Consider the following 18,225-nt stretch of genomic DNA (forward strand, 5'->3'; position numbering starts at 1 on the left):
CCTTCAGCACATGGCCTTATAGATAGATTGGCGGCAGATTTGAGATCTCATTTCCCTTCCTAAGTTTTGACAAAACTTCTAGACATTTGGAACAATGTTCACCAAAAACCAAGGTCTAGTGTCAAGAAAATTACAAACATTCGAAAGAAGACTCTGGATTGAAAGGATCTATGTGCCAATGAGTGCAACTTGCTATCCTAGACTAAGTTGCTGTGTGGGTGGGGGATGCGCAACTTCCTATAGGTGCAAAGAATTCAACACAAAATGCTAAGAATAACATTTTCAAAAGAAAGTTCAAAATAACTTGGTTATGTTTTGGTAAATGCTATGCAAAGCCTTTGAAACAAACCTGCAAATTCTGGAGTTTGAAGGTTTTATATCAACTCTCAAAAGAAAAAGCAGTGAATATTTGTTTACAATCCTGTGTCCTGCTTTGAGAATGCTCTTTACACTTTTTCACTTTTGTCAGGTTTTGGGTATTTTGAACAATTTGAAAGTCCCCCAACTATGTGGTCTTTGGGGACTCTTCTATTGATCCATTTACTTTCTTTAGGAGATCCCTACAGCAGTCATGATATGACTGCCTTAGATTCCAAGATACTGATCAGGATAAATAGTTTTACTTTTCAATGTTTTTGGCATAGGTTTGAACCGAGAGAGAGAGAGAGAGAGAGAGAGCATGCTCCCACACACGCACGAGTATGTGCAGAGCCCATGACAAACAATTACATACAGAATAATGAAAAGGAGAACAGAAAGGTCAGCCATTTGTTTCCTCCCAATAACATAAATGCAAACCTGTATACAAGCATTCATAAAGAAGCATTCAAATTATATACACCAGATCCCATCTTGAAAAAGGTTTGTATCTTGGCAAAACCTAATTTCAAATGGACTTAAATCATTTACCTCTTTGAAAATGTTGGAAGCGTTTGAGTGTTTGTCCTCTTACTTGCTTTGCATGGAATGGTGCAATGTATTGATAGTCTGACATTCCTAAACAAAATATTTCAATCTTCTTAAGTGTGACATAATATTGGAACACAAGTATCATCCGAAACCCCCCAAAGAAGCTAGTACATTAATATAACCAAGCATCATCCAGAACTCCACAAACAAGCATGTGCATCATAGCATGTCATCACACAAGTGGAAATAGTATAAGCTTCACTCATGGTGTGTGAAGAAAGAAAAGATCAATATTGCATGCTTGCACAAAAGATTAAATACATCATGTGACAGCATAATGCAATTTGAAAAAGAATATAATTGCATCAAAGTAAATATTTGCAAAAGGTTAGTAAGAGCATTTCATTACATCATTTTGTGCCGATGGTCATATGCACACTTCAACTAGCTTAGAAATTTTTGTGGTTGTAAACCAGGGCTAATACAAAAAATCTTTCATAATATGAAAATACCCCAATCACAACAATAGAAACAAGAAAAGCAAGATCAAAAGGATTACCAGTAAATTCATAGGATTCATTAACTCTTGCCACTACATCAGCCCTCAATTGTTGATTTACACCATCCTCGTCTTGTACTTTAGAAAGTTGCAAAAGTAAACCTGATATTCTATGCAGCTCACCAAAAACTGGGTGCACAAATGGATCTTCTGGTCGAAAGCGAAGTTCTAAATAGTTTGACTCTGATGCTCGCGTCTATAGAAGCAGAAAACAAACATCATTAAGCGGAAAGTGGGAGATATTACACCACAATAACACAACTTGAATTTAGAAATAAAGAATCTCCCTCCCTCTCTTAAGCATTCACTCCCTTATAGTTGTTTTCCTTTATTCCTTCTATGTTTTCTTTGGGGTGATGATGGCTTTTTTTTCTTTTTTTTTTTGGCACGGGGGGGTTGTTGGTTTTGTTCAGGGTTTTGGCACGGGTTATAAATGGTGGGGAGCCAAGACTAGCCAAACCATAAAGTATTCAAAACCCAATGCCCCTATCTATCATAAAGTATTCAAAGCCCAATGCCCCTCTCTATCCTAACACAACAAAATAAGAATTTATATCCTTTCCATTACTTTGCATATTAAATTTGTTTCCTTTGCACTTGATTAACATAAAGAAAAGTTCATTAGAGCTGGCCATACTAACGAGTGGTCACAGGTTATGGTGAACCAATACATTGGATTAGAGAAAAAATAGTACACACTTCCACCTATATGATTGATTGGGCACCTGTGACTGAACCTCAAGCATACAAGGGCCATGGTCGCACATAGAAAGGATTAATGTCTTGAAGTGTGGGCTAGATCCACAAAAACAAACAATTATAATCAACAAGATGGCATGATCATGAAATGTTTGTACAATGTACATGTGTAAACTAAAAGCTTCAAATGCACATATCTTTACATAGAAAACTCATATGAAAATTTTAGCATGTTTTTGTAAGGTACTTGCAAAGAGATTTTGCATAACACTCATATTGTGGGGATCCTTCAATTTTCAAGGATTCCTAAACTTGAGGAAATCCTTAAAAGGTGTCTGATTCCCCTAAAAATGCTAGTCTTAAAAAATAGAGATGACATTCAAAAAATTAGTAAGTTTTGTGTTCTAGCAATACTTATTAATTTTGGTTGTTTCTATTCTTGAGTACTCAACCCAAAAAGGAAGGTCATAGAGAAGAGATAAGTGTTCAGACACTTGTCATACAAGCTTTCACATGTCTCATGACATGTGGTTGCACACTTATCTGACACTACTCCACTTTCCCTTTTTACACTAGCTCTCCTCTTTCTTCTATAAAGAGAGTTCATTTTTCCTTATTCTACATTAGTTTTCTTGCCTCTAATCTCTTATACAAAAATTGAAGATAGCCTAAAGTTGACCCCACCTATATACATCATCATCCTCCACTCTACCACCATCAAATACCCCCATATTCCCTTTTCTTTTGATGTTTTTTTATAGAACAACAAACCTATAAATTCATTACAACCCTTCCTTCTAGAGCTCTTTTTTCATTTCAAGAATCAGAACCAAGCGATATCAATGTATTGCTAATCAACAATGGAGAAAGACTAATGTTTTCTCTTTCTACTTACATCTTGTAAAGAAATCTTTTGTTTTTATTGCATAGTAAGTAATGAATGTATGTACATCAATCTTGTAAGAGTGATAACTATTTCTCTTCACTCTCAGGTTGATTGTAACAGAGCTCTTCCCTAAGGAACTTAGGTTGAGCAAAAATACATTTCTTCAAGGGGTTTGCCCGTCTTCAACCCTCAATCTTGTCTCCATTACTTCTACAATTCCATGGCTGTAATCTTCTTAGTAATTTTCACATTCAAGCTTAAGAATTTATTTTCTTCAATTCTTGAAATATTAAGTCTTGAAAACAAACTAATGCTATAATTATTGAGCATACTATGTTGTTCGAGGCTTTTGCAATGGAATTAGTGCTTTGACTCGATCCTCACCCCAATAGTAGTAGTGCTTACAATTATATGTGTATTGTTTTCAGCCCTTGCATTGAATGCTTGAGAGTATTTTCTAAGAATCCCAATGGAAGAGCGAGAGCTATCCTTCAAGCCATTCCAAGCCTTAAAGAGAAGATTCATACGCAACTTCTTAAGCTAAAAAGAGTTGAGAAGTAAAAAGAATTTAAGAAAAAAAGTCCATCTACTTCAAGAAGACAAAGCCATATCAAATGAAAGGGGCCGATCAAGAAATCCAACTACTTCCAAGAGGTGATGTGGAACAAAAGAAAGGTCCCGATCAACTTCATGACAAAGGAAGAGATCCCATCGAAGCCCATTCTCTTCTTCAACATCATCTAGTGTCTTTTCCAATGGACCCTCGTCAAGCAATGAAATGTCACATCCTTCTTGTGAAAAATCTCCTCATTGACAAGAGACATCAACATTCTTCATCTTCATCTCCATCTTCATACCCATCAACCACTTTATCATCTTCAACCTCAAGCTTCAGTCATGAACGAAGGCACAAGAAAAAGAGGACTAAGTCATTATCTCAACTTGAAAAGAAGATCGAATTCAGTATGTATAATGGTTCCCAAAATCCTGATCCTCTTCTTAATTTTATTCATTGATTTCAAATCTTATATAGTCATGACAAGTATAAAGAAAAAGAAATGATTAAAATTGCAACGCCTACACTTGGTGAATTGGGTTCAAATATGATCATACTGCCCCCAAATCTTGGTAGTCCTTTGTTCGAATGATATAAGTGTCAAGGCCAATCCCGTACGGTTCATTTCAAAAGAGATGCAGAAATGAAATGGAATGGACTTTAGCAAATGCAAAATGAATTGCTTGATGAATACACAAAGAAGTTTTGGGAGTTACTTTTGAAGGTCCAATATTTCAAGAAAATCAGTAGCTCTAAAAAGCTTAGAAAGTTCTAAGAACATTTGCATTTTAAACTTTGTATTGCTCTTCATCATTATCATGTTCTAATCTCAAGGAACTCATTGACCATACTAAGACATGGAAAATGGAGCATAATGGCAACAAATCATTCCAAAAGAATGATAAGAAAAGAGTGGCTGATCATGAGGAGCAATCAGCCCCAAACAAGGACAAAAACAGATACAAAAGCAGCCATCAAATCAAAAGAATATTAAGCCCTATGCAGCTCCAAATGCTCCTCAATTCCGTTCCAATCTATACCCACAAGCCATGAAACTTTTTGAAGAATAAAAGCAATACTTCATGAAAGAAAACAAGTGTTTAAAATATGGACAAACATGCCATATAGCAAACCAATGCACAAATAAAGAACAAAGCAAAGTTTCTAATAACAAGTCCAAGATGCCCATGGCAATCCATGCTATCAATAATGTAGTTGCAGCCATGAAATCATAGAGTAGACTCAATCATCTTGTCTCAAAGGAAGAATGTAGAACTCACCAACAAAGGCAATGAGTACGAGATTCCTACTAAAGTATCTCGAGACATCATACCTATATAAGCCATATACAAGTCTCAAGGGCAATTAAGGATTATATTCAATGTCGTTTACCTTATGTCAATGATAGGATATGAATTATGAAAACCAAGAGCAACTTAGACTCTTGGAAAAGTATAAAGATTGTTAGTCAAAAGATCTTCCTTATCAACTTTCCCTCAAAAGGCCACAAGACTACCATATTAATATTATTTTGCGCAATTCTTATCTTAATATAGTACCATACCATGTGAGCTATCCTCGGCAAGAAAAAATCTGAAAGCGAGTCAAATACCTACTTAAACATGGGCTAATCAAGCCAAGTAGCTCACCATTTTATTCACTAGTTTTTTTAATCAAAAGAAGGAAGGCATAATTCATTTCATATTCCCAAAATTAACAACATTTTGGTCTAGGAGACTCGAAGGTTTTCAGCCACATTGATCTTAAGAGTAGATATCACTAGATTAGATAATGCCATGAGATGTACACAAAATTGCTTTTTGCACTTTGTTTGGTCTTTATTAATTCTTAGTGGTTCCTTTTGAATCAAGTAATGTACCAGCTATCTTCAATCGAATTTTTAGAGATTATTAACCATATGTTGATACTTTCTTTGATGATATTCTTGTTTTTAGCAAAAATAAAGAGAAGTATCATCAATGCTAGGAGACTGTTCTACAATTACTTTAATAAAATCAACTCTTGATATATAGTAAAAGAGTAAATTTTTCATGTAATAAAATAAATTATCTTAGATATGTCATCTCTTCGAAAGGGATTCAAATGGATCCTAAGAAGATCGAGATACTTTAAGCATGGCCTAGCCTTTGTTATGTACATAAGGTGTAATCTTTTCTTGGCTTATGCTCCTATTACCACCACTTCATCAAGCATTTTGCACATATGGCTTCTTCTCTTCATGACCTTAGGAAGAAAAAGAGTTCCTTCCAATGAAGGGAGAAAGGGAAGATAGCCTTCACAAAGCTAAAAACAACCCTCACTTCTAGACTTGTTTTTGTCCTTTCAAATTTAGTAAGATCATTTGTGGTGAAAGTGGATGCTTGCAATGATTATATTGGTACAATATTAAATCAAAAAGGCTATGCTATAGCATATGAAAGATATCGTCTAAACGATGTTGAGAAAAAACATGACATTTATAAAAATGAGCTCTTAGTTGTGATTCATGCTTTAAAGATATAGAAGCATTATCTTTTAACCAATGAATTTCTCATAAAAACTGATCATGAAAGCTTGAACTATTTCAAGACTCAAAAGCATTTGTAAAATAAATATACACGTTGAAAAAATTCATTGTCTACGTTTCATTTTCAAATTATGTATACTCCAGGAAAACATATTGCACTTACCAATGCACTTTCTAGAGTTCCCTGCATTGCAACTATTACAATGACGCATCATGAAGATTTCTAAGTGATGAAAAATACTTATGCCTAAGATGTTGATTTTGTAGTAGTTTGAGAAAATTTGTAGCAATGAGATTCTCATCCAAATTATTCCCTCAAAGACAATTACCTTCTTGTGGGATAATTGTCTTTGTGTTACTCTTCCTATTCAATAAAAAGTGGTTAAACCCAAAATTCAAAATGTGGAAAACACAAACACCGACAGAGAAACAAGAGAACTCTAAAGTGAATGAATCAATGCACTAAATGAATGTAAGAGTCGGAATGCTCAAGGGTGAAGCAATGAGTGTCAAAGTGTGACATCCACCGAAGACGGATCCGAAGTATTGAAACCACCAGATCAGAGATGTCAAACTGCTGAAAAGTGATGAATATTGATCGCCACATGCTGTAAACAACTCGGCGATAGCAAAGGAGGTGGAGGATGATGTAGGCGACCTACTGGACAGCAAAACACAAGGCTGCAGCATTTCAATGGAAGAGGCAACAACCTATTGCTTGGTTCTAGGTGCTGAAAATGCAAGGCAGTCAGTTGGAACGATGACATGGACTACTAGTGGCTACAATTAGACAACAAACACGGTGGGCTGAAGGCTCCATGTAGCAAGCCGGCAGTTGTAAACAGGTCGCTAGGTGCTAGAGAAGAAAGGGTTGCAGTTGGCAAGGGCTGGATAGCCAATAGAAGAGAGCTAATGGCTGAAATCTGCACATAGATACAAGAAACCTGCACACAAGGATGGGCTAAATGGTGGGCAACCTATCTATTTGTAGACGTGGAAGGATCCTCCCAAATTAGGGTTTGCCATGTCAGACACAGAAACTCTCTACAACCACTTTTCATTTAATGGCACTTTTGGTAATTTACATGTTTTGCGGCTATTTTAAAGAGCTAATCAAAATGGAATGATTTTTTAGCTCAACATTTCCTATCAGGCCCAAAATTGGAACCATCTAGATATGGAGAATTGGCTATCTCGAATTGCAAAATATGCCTATACTCGATCTCAAGAGAGGGCTGCAATGCTGATCAAGTGGCATTGGCAAGCCCAAATCTCAACCTGTGGAGAGGTCTCCATGCTAGTTGAGAAGCACCAAGAGAGCAGTCCACCATGCAAATAGATTGAATGGATGAAGGAGGAATACCTTACCATCCCCAACTGGAAAAGCAAGAAAATTTTGGCCATCAAGGGAGTCGAGATGGGTCTGTACCTGAACTCAGGAGAGGGCTCCAATGCTGGCCAAGTGTCGTAAGCATGCCTCAAACTCAACCTTGGGAGATGGCTCCTATGCCAATCAAGAATGCAAAGGCAAAACTACCAAGGAAATAGTCACCTGCCATGAAAAAATAAACTAGGAAGTGTAGCACATGATCATTAAATTATAAAAACACCTCAACTGAAAGGAAACAAAGATGGCTGCCAAGAGAAGAAGGATGCCCAAGTCCCAATCCCATGAGAGAAGATACTATCGTCATCTCTATCCTGATGGAGGCAATACTTGCCAAGGCAAAAACTGAAAGACAAATCTTCAGCCTAGGTAGGATTGATAATATACCTACAATGTTAGTCCTAACTAGAATACAAAACCCAGCATGAAAATATGAAGAAAGAAATCTGCATACTAAATGTTACATATTGAGATACTTTAGATATTGTAAGAGTGAGATGCAATGGAAGTGAATGCAATAAGGAACGATGCAACAGAAGACTTGAAAAAGTATGGCTAAGCCTAAAGGAAACTATCCCAAGGTTCCTAAGGATGACTTCGGATGCCTAAGAAACTAGCCTAGGGGAAGATAATGAGCAAACTAATCAAAGATGCCATGAGGCACTAAGGGGTGAAACAACTAATGAAGGATTTGCCTTGTGGAACATCTCTAAACATAGAGTTTTCTTTAAAACCATACTAATACCAATCTGATTTGAAAAATAACGTAATTAATTCTTACTTAAAAAATTAACTATGCCAACCAACAATTAAATTGGCTAGGGCAATTTATCATCCAAGGAATCCCCGAGCATTTGTCAACCCATGAATTGGCATTGATTAATTAATTAATGCCAAGTTCCTAATGTCGCCACTAACATTAATGGCTAATAAAATCTTCTACGCCAAAATCTGACACGAGGTATCACAAATAACTAATATAATTAATTATAATTTTTGTCTTGGACACCCATTGACATCTCGAGGTCCTTGACCCTGTTATTTTGAAATAACTTACTTGCACATCGCATGTGCAACTCACATTTGCACATTTGATTAACAACTTTAGCAAATGCTAAGCAAAGCATCAAAATCTCACATCCTCGTGACAGCCACTTGAAATCCTTGCAAGCACCCTTGATTGTACTATAATATGTGAAAAGTATACATTACCACTCTTGGCAATATATGTTGGCATCATAGTCAAACAATATCTGCACATATGCCTTAACCATGCTCATGCCCTCTACAAGTCTAAATTCAACCCACTTAAATTAATTACAATCCACACACATGAATCATAACCACTGTCAAAACCATAAGGGATGTATCCACATGCCAAATCTCAATACTACTCCAATAATCAAGGCATTGTAATGCATGAACTAAGCATAAACAACATCTCATAACAATGATACTCATGTAAAACATACCTCTGCATGTTAGAAGGACGTGAAATTTTATTCCCTTGCTTAGAATTTGATTAGAAATTAATCAATTGTGTAAATGTGACTTTCATATGTGAGGCGCAATTCAATTATTTCAGTGTGGAACCCAAGACCTCAAAATATTAGTTGGTGCCAATAGCAAAAGTTGTAATAAGTTTATATATGATAGATACTAGGTCATACCCCACGTCAGATTTGAGCCTATACCAATTTATAAGCTACTAATGTCAATGGTGACATTAGAGACTAGCCATTAATTAATTAATTAATGCTAGTCTAAGCATCAATAGCTACTGAGGGACACTTAGAAAACAATTTGACCTAGCCACTTTAATTGGGCCTTCCTAAGATTCATCTTACACTGTTGAAGAAGGTTTTGCATACTTTTTAATTCATCTTTCCCATGAGGATTGATTTTATCATTGAAAATGACTGTGGGTAAGGACACCTTATAACCATACATAGCCTCAAAGGGTGAAACTCCAATACTAGCATGAGTGGAGTTATTGTAGGCAAACTCAACTAAATGCAACCAAGAATCCCATAAATATTGCACATCATGAGACAGAAATACCTGCAAATGTACACCGCATATCTTCCATGTGTACATGTGATGTGCAAATTAGTTATTTCACAATGATGCAAGGACCCAAGATATCAATGGGTATCAAAGACAAAAGTTGTAATAAGTTATCCTAGGAACTAGGCATTAGTTAATTCATTAATTAATGTCAATTCAAGGACTAATAAATGCTTAGGATTGCTTGGATAACAAATTCAAATTAATTTGATGATTAATTATTACTCAAGAAATTAACTATATCAACCAACAATCAAATTGGTTAGACCAATTGGTCATCCAAGCAATCCTAAGTATTTATTAGCCCCTGAATTGGCATTAATAAATTAATTAATGCATGGTTCTTAATGTCACCACTAACATTAATGGCTAATAAAATTATCTAGTCCAAAATCTCACACCAAGTACCACCTAGTACCTACCAAGGATAACTTATTACAACTTCTGACTTCGACACCAATTGACATCTAGGGGTCCTTTAGCCTGTCATTGTAAAATAACTAACATGTGCATCACACGTACAACTAACATTTGCACATTTGATTAACAACTTAATGGTGTACGAGATACCTAAGAGGTTAATGCCGTCACAAATGCAGTATGGTCAACGGCTGGCACACGTGGTGCTCTTCTTACAGAAGACGGGGCTCGTAGCCCAACATCCTTCTCTGTGAGCTCTCTTCTCTTCTCGAGGGTCACGTTAGGACAGTGTTGCATCTCATATCCTTCAATGTGTAAGAAGTGAGCTCAAACTTTGCTTGTTTCACTCGTGCGCCAATATGAGCATAATTTACATGTCCATGCACGAGATCCTTCCCCACTTCCGGGACACTCAGCATGCACTTCATCCCACCGAGACCATGTGTCAGCCCTCCTACTTCTTCCACCATGATGACCACCTCGATGAGAGTGGTTACCCCGTGCTCGGGATGTTGATGCCATGAGAATCTGAGATGATGAGGAAGATAATAGATTAAAATAGGTTACGAGAGAGAGAGAGAGAGAGAGAGAGAGAGATTGAAACTTGGGATACGCTGCCGCTACAGCCTACCACAAAGAGAGAGAGAGAGAGAGAGAGCGAAGGGAGTTGGCTCTCGACGGGCCACGGGTGACGGGTCACAGGATGAGTCGGCAGCTAAACTTTAAAGCCCTCGTTTTTTTAATCTGATGTGCCATCTTGCATCGCAAATGTCTGTCATGTTTCTAAACTTTCGCGAGGCAACTGCTTGTCACAAATCCATCCCAACCTTCCGTCACAAACATGGCCTGGCGTCACATTTCGCATCCCGCTCCGTCATGTTGTGACAGACAAAAAAGTGACGTCACATCTGAAAGTGACACATTCCATCACAGATCCTTCTTGGGGACGGTGTCCGAGCATCCCAAGGGTCCGTCCCACTCATTCCCTATGACTATGGATAGGGCAAGAGTGAAGCTCCTCACCCTAACCTATGATGGCCTCAAGGATGTACCGAGTAAGACCTTCTTCATCCATAAGTGGCACCTCATCAACTGTGTCCATAGGAGCATCATAGAAAGACTTCAGCTAACTAACATGGAATACATTATGAATCTTAGTGGAAAATGGTAGTTTCTATTTATATATGAAGTCTCCAATGTGCTTCAAGATCTTGTAGGGTTCACAAAACCTGTGAGCAAGTTTGTTACTAGATCCATCCTTCAAGGTAGAATAACGAGACTTCGGCACTTTCAACAAAACTAATTTTCCTTCTTTGAACTCTAAGAGTCACCTCTTTTCATCTGCATACATCTTCATCTAAACTTGGGCCTTCCTAAGATTCATCTTACACTGCTAAAGAAGGGTTTCAAATTCATCTTTCCCATGAGCATTGATTTTATCATTGAAAATGATTGTGGGTAAGGACACCTTATAACCATACATAGCCTCAAAGGGTGAAACTCCAATACTAGCATGAGTGGAGTTATTGTAGGAAAACTCAACCAAATGCAACCAAGAATCCCACAAATACTGCACATCATAACAGAAATGGCGAAGATAAGTCTCCAACCACTTGTTTACCCTTTGTGTCTAGCCATCAGTCTGTGGATGATAGGCCATAGAAGGAGACAACTTAGTGCCCATGGAACTAAATACCGTCTGCCAAATGCACTTTGAATCTCTATCATGTACAATCACTTATGGTAATCCATTTAATCTAAAGATCTACTCCATAAACGGATTAGCCACCTATGAAACAGTGAATTGTGTCTTGGTAGGAATAAAATGGGCTGCCTTGGAAAGTCTATCCACCACCACATATTCCATCCCTTTTTTAGGGTAGGCAAACCAATAATTAAGTCCATGGCAATGTGCATCCACTTGCCCCCAGGAATACATAGTGGCTGCAACAAACCACCTAGCTTATGGGTACTATCCTTATTTTGCTGAAAAGGCATGCACTTCATGACAAAATCTTTGACATATTTCCACAGTCCTTTCCAATAAAGCTTTTACTAATCTTGTCATAGGTTTTAAAAACTCCAAAATGTCTAGCTAAAGGCGAAAAATGCAACTCCTCCATAATTTTCCGTGTAAAAGAAGTAAAGGGAATAACAATCTTGCCATTTAACCAAATTAGGCCATTTTTAAGTTGATAATGTGAGTTTTCTTCCATGAGACCTTGCTGTAATTTCTGAAAAATATGGATGAGCTCATCATCCAAAAGATAGGCTTCCTGTAATTCTTCAATCCAGTCATTATGTAGCTCAATCATAGCTGAAACTCTGCATGCCCACATGCGAGAAAGAGAATCAGCTATTACATTGTCTTTGCCCCTCGTATGAGTGATGTTAAAATCATAATTTTACAGTAGCTACCCACCTACACTGCTTAGGAGTAAGACTGGACTGAGTGAAGAAATACTTTAGGACCCTGTGATCACTTTGAATTTTACACCGGTTGCCATACAAATAATGGTGCCACTTCTTTATCACATGTAAAATAGCCAACATCTCTTGGTCATAGACATTCATAGCCATTTCCTTATTTGTAGGCTTGTAACTTTCAAAGGCAATAACTCCATGCTCTTATAACAAAACAGCCCCTATGCCACAGCCACTAGCATCATACTAGATGGTAAACTCTTTCGAAAAATCTAGACATACAAAAATAGGAGCAGAAGTAAGGAGTTCCTTTAACTGGTTAAAGCTAGTATCTGCAAGTGCATCCCAAAAGAAAGCTGCTTTTTTCAACCTGTCAGTCAAAGGAGCTGTAATAGCCACATAATGCTTAATAAATCGGTGATAAAATGAGGATAGACCAAGAAACCCTCTAAGTGAAGTAGTAGTAGTGTTGGGAATAAAGGGCCATCGTGCCTTTTATATGTGCTTGAATGTGAACACACCCTTAGCACATTTGTACTTTCATATATATCTATCTAGAACCTAAAGAGGTACACTCGTCATTGTACCGAACATCAAGTGTCGTGCTCACTCTCCTCTCTCTCTCTCTCTCTCTCTCTCTCTCTCTCTCTCTCTCTCTCTCTCTTCGTGAAGATAATTGAATTGAGTAGTAAATATTTACATAAGACCATCAAGTTAACATTGTCTTTGTATCTCTTACATTCTATTACATCAGACCATCAAGTCAGCATACTCAATCTCTCTCACACCGTCTCTGTAGAAATTTACAAGATGCGAGCACGCTCTCAGAACAACCTATTACATAACCAATTCTAATAAATCAGACAGAAAGAACAGTTGGAGTAGAGCGAGCAGTCGCCAGCCAAGGAGTAGCAATGTTCGGAAGGACCAGGTCAGTTGACATCATAGAGGTGATTTGCCATAACACCAATCCACGCACACAGGCCACATGCCCATGGATGCCCGATACCGAATTAAAAATAAAGGCATTGCAAGTACGCCATACGTGCCACAGGGCTGTCCATGTAAGAAAATGGAATAGGCAGGAACAACCTGAAGACAAAGATGGCATAGAGGACATATTTCCCATAATCCACGAATGAACTGGCATGCGGTGCTGGGTCACCGAGAACCACACACCGGAAATGAAATTTGGTGCGCAGATCGGACGCAGGTAGCTCACGTGGTGAATTCCCAAAGGTCCCCAAGAACAAAGTACTCTACTTTTTAGCACAAAAACCAATGTAAAAGCAAGCACGACATGAGACAAGAGACAAATTGGGTTCAATCTCCCCCATGCCTTGTGTGAGCGCTTCACAAAGCATGTATTTAATGTATATTTCCAATCTTTTTGCTCAAAAATAGCCCAATTACAAAAATATGACAAGCTTTTAGCTTTTGAGTTTGCTTTCTACCAAAAATAGGAAAATAAAGCTAATGGACGGTGCCCAAAGAGTCTGGCACGCCCAATCTCAATGTCCAAATAGAAATAACATATCCAGGCGCATAAGCGCATACAAAATAATAATAAATAATCGATGTCTCTATAGACATAATCAAAATATAGGCGTGGCGCCTATCAAAATATAGTCCAAAGATCGAAAACCCGCTAGACTCCAATGCTTTTCTCCGCCACTGCTGCTATCTTTACACATCAACTAAAGCATTCACAATCGTTAGTAAAATAACACAATTAAACCGACAAAAGTGAATACCTAGCAGTCTTCAGCTACATAAATAAATCAACTGGTTAGAAATAAATCCTAACCTTAATTTATTACGAGTGCGCACTTTAAACTCATAAACGTTTATTAATTTAATATGCATTTTGCGGAATCACCCGCTATGGAATCACCCATGTACACACTAAATTAATGAAACGCCCGAAAAGGACAGGCGTCCCCATCAACTTCTCGCACAAAGAATCCTCTTTGCGTATGAGCCCCGGTCATCTAAGTTTACGGAATCCACCGTAAAACCTCACGGAATCCACCGTGGAATATGCCTCCTGGCATCATACCCCCGGGGTGGGATAGCAATTGACCTCAATTGCTATTAGCTCAATGTGGAGCTAACAGAGTGGGGAAAGCATTTAGGTCTCTAGCGTGCATCCATTGTGCTTCTTCTACAGGATGGTTCTTAAATTTCACGAGATATCTAGAGTACCTTCGGCCAGTTCTAGTGGTCATGTAATCAGTGTCTATGATGGCTTCTGGTTCAAGGATTTCAATCTCTTCTTCTAGTAAAGGTGGGTTTTCATAGACAGGGTGGATAGGTAATTGTCCTCTAAATGGTTTCAATAAACTAATATGAAATGTATTATGAATTTTCCAATGAGATGGCAGTTCTAACTTGAATGCATTGTCATTAATCTTATGAATGATTCTAAATGGTCCGTAGAATCTGGGAGCTAATTTGACAACTGGATGTCTATCTACACTTTGCAGTCTACGCTTTTCTATTCTAAGCCAAACATAATTATCAACTTTGAAATTCATGGCTTGTCTTTTCTTGTTGGCTTGTTTGGTATATGATTGTTGGGCTTTAGCAATCATATCCTTGACCTCATCAAAAATAGTGTTATGCATAACAGCAATATCATCGGCACTTTGTATTCTATTAGACAAAGAGGCAACAGGTGTAGATAATCTATATCCATAAATAACTTCAAAAGGTGCTTTCTTTGTAGATGTGTGCGGTGTATTATTGTAAGCAAACTGTAATAAATGCAAATGAGTATCCCATGTCTGAGGTTTAGAGATAGTGTATGCACGTAAAAAATCTAAAATGGTGCTATTTGTGGCTTCTGTTTGTCCATTTGTTTCTGGATGAAATGCAGATGAGAAATCAATCTTTGTGCCTAGATTTGCAAACAGTGTAATCCAGAAATTATTACAAAATCTAGAATCTCTATCTGAAATAATCACTTTCGGCAATCCATGGTTAGTAAAAATAGTTTTCAAAAATAACTGTGCTGCTTGTGATGCTGTTAAAGTTTTCTTGCATGCAATGAAATATGCTTGCTTACTAAATCTATCTACAATTGTCCAAATCATGTCATGGTTAGATTTAGTATTTGGTAAGCCAGTAATGAAATCCATAGATATATGTTCCCAAGGTTTAGATGGAATAGATAAAGGCATTAATAACCCATACTGTTTACCATGATGTCTTTTTATTCTTTGACAAATCAGACATTCAGAGACAAAATTAGACACATCTGCATCCATATGCGGCCAATAAAAATCTTCAGTTAACATGCGTAATGTAGAAATGATACCTCTATGACCTTGATATGGGGGACAATGAATTTCATTTAAAACAAAAGATCGAAATGGAATAGTAACACACAGTCTCTTTTCAAAGAACATGAATCCATCATTATATGACAATGAATCAACAGGAATGAAATTATTTTGAACTAATTTTTGCCAATCAGAATGAAAAGTAATATCCTGGTGATATGTGTCTTTCATAGCAATCAAAGAATCAAAAGATATGATAGAAATGTTATGAATTGCAGGTCTTCTACTCAATGCATCAGCAACTACATTTTCTTTTCCAGGTTGGTATTGAATGATAGGATGGAAACTTTGAATGAATGAAGCCCATTTGATATGGCGGTCAGAAATTTAGGGTTAGCTAAGTAGATGTCTAATGCTTTGCTGGTCGGTCTTTATCATGAATTCTGAACCCATTAAATAATGCTTCCATTGTTTTAATGCTTGTACAACTGCTAAGAGTTCCTTGTCATAGGTGGAATATTTAAGCTCAGAGGGTTTCAGCTTAGAACTAGAATATGCTATTGGATGGTTGTCTTGCATTAGCACGGCTCCTATTCCTGATCCGCTAGCATCGGTCACAACTAAAAAGAATGGTCTATTAAAGTCAGGCAATTGTAGGACAGGGGCATTGGTCAATGCACGTTTAAGTAAATCAAAGGATTTCTGCTGGTTTTCAGTCCATTGATAAACAATACCTTTCTTAAGAAGTTTGGTCAGTGGTAAAGCAAGTAATGAGAAATTACGTACAAACTTCCTATAGAAACTAGCAAGACCAAGGAATGAGCGTAATTCATGTACATTTTTAGGAACAGGCCAATGCAATATTGCGTCAATTTTCTTAGGATCAACTTTTATTCCTTCTTTTGATACAATATGACCTAGATATTCTATTTCTGTCTTAAAGAATTCACTCTTGTCAGGATTTGCAAACAATTGATTTTCTTTCAGTAATTGAAAAACTAATGATAAATGCTCATAATGCTCTTTTTCACTTTGACTGAACACTAAAATATCATCAAAGAAAACAATCACACAATATTGATATTTTAGAAAAATACGGTTCATCATTCTACTGAAAGTGGCAGGTGCATTAGTTAATCCAAATGGCATAACTAAGAATTCGTAATGGCCAAACTGTGTCCTGAATGCAGTTTTAAATATGTCAAATCTATCTAACCTCACCTGATGATATCCAGATTTAAGGTCAATTTTACTAAATATAGAAGATCCTTGCAGTTTGTCCATAAGGTCGTCAACTCTAGGTATAGGATACCTATTCTTTACAGTGATCTTGTTTAATGCTCGGTAGTCAATACACATCCGATAAGTATTATTCTTTTTCTTGACTAAGAGCACAGGTGCACCGAATGGAGAACTGCTAGGTCGAATTAAACCTCTATTTAGTAATTCTTCAACTTGACTCTGGATTTCTTTTTGCTCTATTTGATTGTGCCTATATGGGGCTTTACAAGGTAGTTGTGTGCCAGGTATTAGGTCAATCTTATGGTCTTCTGGACGTGATGGAGGTAAACCTGGTGGTAGGTCTTCTGCAAAACAATCCTTAAAATATGCAAGAAATTCCTTATGTCTAGGGTGCATATGAGTTTCTTTTGCGTGCAATTCATTCACCCAAATGAGATATGATTTAGTGTTCTTGCGTAGTGCACGTTTTGCTTGAGTATGCGAAAGCAGTGGAAACATATGAGATGCATGCATACCAAATAATGTAATAGATTTTCCTTGAAAATTTATATTCATTGTGTGTGTGGAATAATCTATATTGGGATTATGTTGGTGTCTCCATGGCATTCCTAGAATAATGTCGCTAGATTGTAATGGGACAACTAAGAAATTTCTTCTTTCAATATATGGACCAATTTGAATTTCTAGATCTTGAACTTCTTGTGTGCCATTGTACCTAGTCCCTAAAAATGCAGCTTTTATGCGATAATGCGAAGGTACTGTATGCAATTTCAATTCCTTTACCAATTTTGCTGAAATAAAGTCATGGGTACTACCGTCATCATCCAGTATAGTTCTTTCTTTTCCATGCACCATACATTTCATAGTCAATAATGAATGTAAAGTAGGCATACCTGGTAAAGTGTCGGAAGTAGTAGTAGGATCATCTTCTTCTTCAGTGAAATCCGGCATATCCTCATGCTCTTCTTCGTCCATAGCTCCAAAGTAGTTGATATGTGCTGATGGCTTCTTTGAATGACAATTTGCTGCGAGATGGCCTGGCTGGTGACACTTGTAGCATACGATGGGCTTGGCTTTGGTCACATTATTTGCAATGGCTGGGAGTCTGGGTATATTTGGATTTGCTTGTGGAATAGGCTTAGGATTTGGATTGACAGTGGATGGTAATGCAGGTGGTTTAGGCCAATTCTTGCGGAAAGATGGTGATGAAAAACGACCTGGATTAAACCTTCTGAAATTGGAATTGAATTGTTTAGATCCATAAT

At 37.3% G+C, this 18,225-nt stretch overlaps 1 protein-coding gene across 11 annotated transcripts in view; it reads right to left on the minus strand.

The window, feature by feature from the left end:
- Nucleotides 1–18,225, minus strand: part of LOC148019607 (uncharacterized) — a 136,936-nt gene that overhangs the window by 62,961 nt on the left and 55,750 nt on the right. For 9 of the 11 annotated variants that reach the window (XR_015694851.1, XM_087699711.1, XM_087699713.1 and 6 more), the window contains 2 exons: nt 1,469–1,664; nt 910–996 (listed from right to left, as the gene is read on the minus strand). Coding sequence is in view for 10 of the 11 variants with exons in the window: in XM_087699711.1 (XP_087555837.1) it covers nt 910–996; nt 1,469–1,664 (283 nt within the window). In the remaining variant the exon portion in view is untranslated. Of the gene's footprint in view, nt 1–909; nt 997–1,468; nt 1,665–17,853; nt 18,032–18,225 lie in introns of those variants that run through there. The other 2 variants (XM_087699712.1, XM_087699714.1) reach the window with 2 other exon arrangements.

The sequence above is a fragment of the Lygodium microphyllum genome, chromosome 19, assembly GCF_053477565.2.
Source record: "Lygodium microphyllum isolate KBCC chromosome 19, Lygodium_microphyllum_v1.1.10, whole genome shotgun sequence".
NCBI lineage: Eukaryota > Viridiplantae > Streptophyta > Polypodiopsida > Schizaeales > Lygodiaceae > Lygodium > Lygodium microphyllum.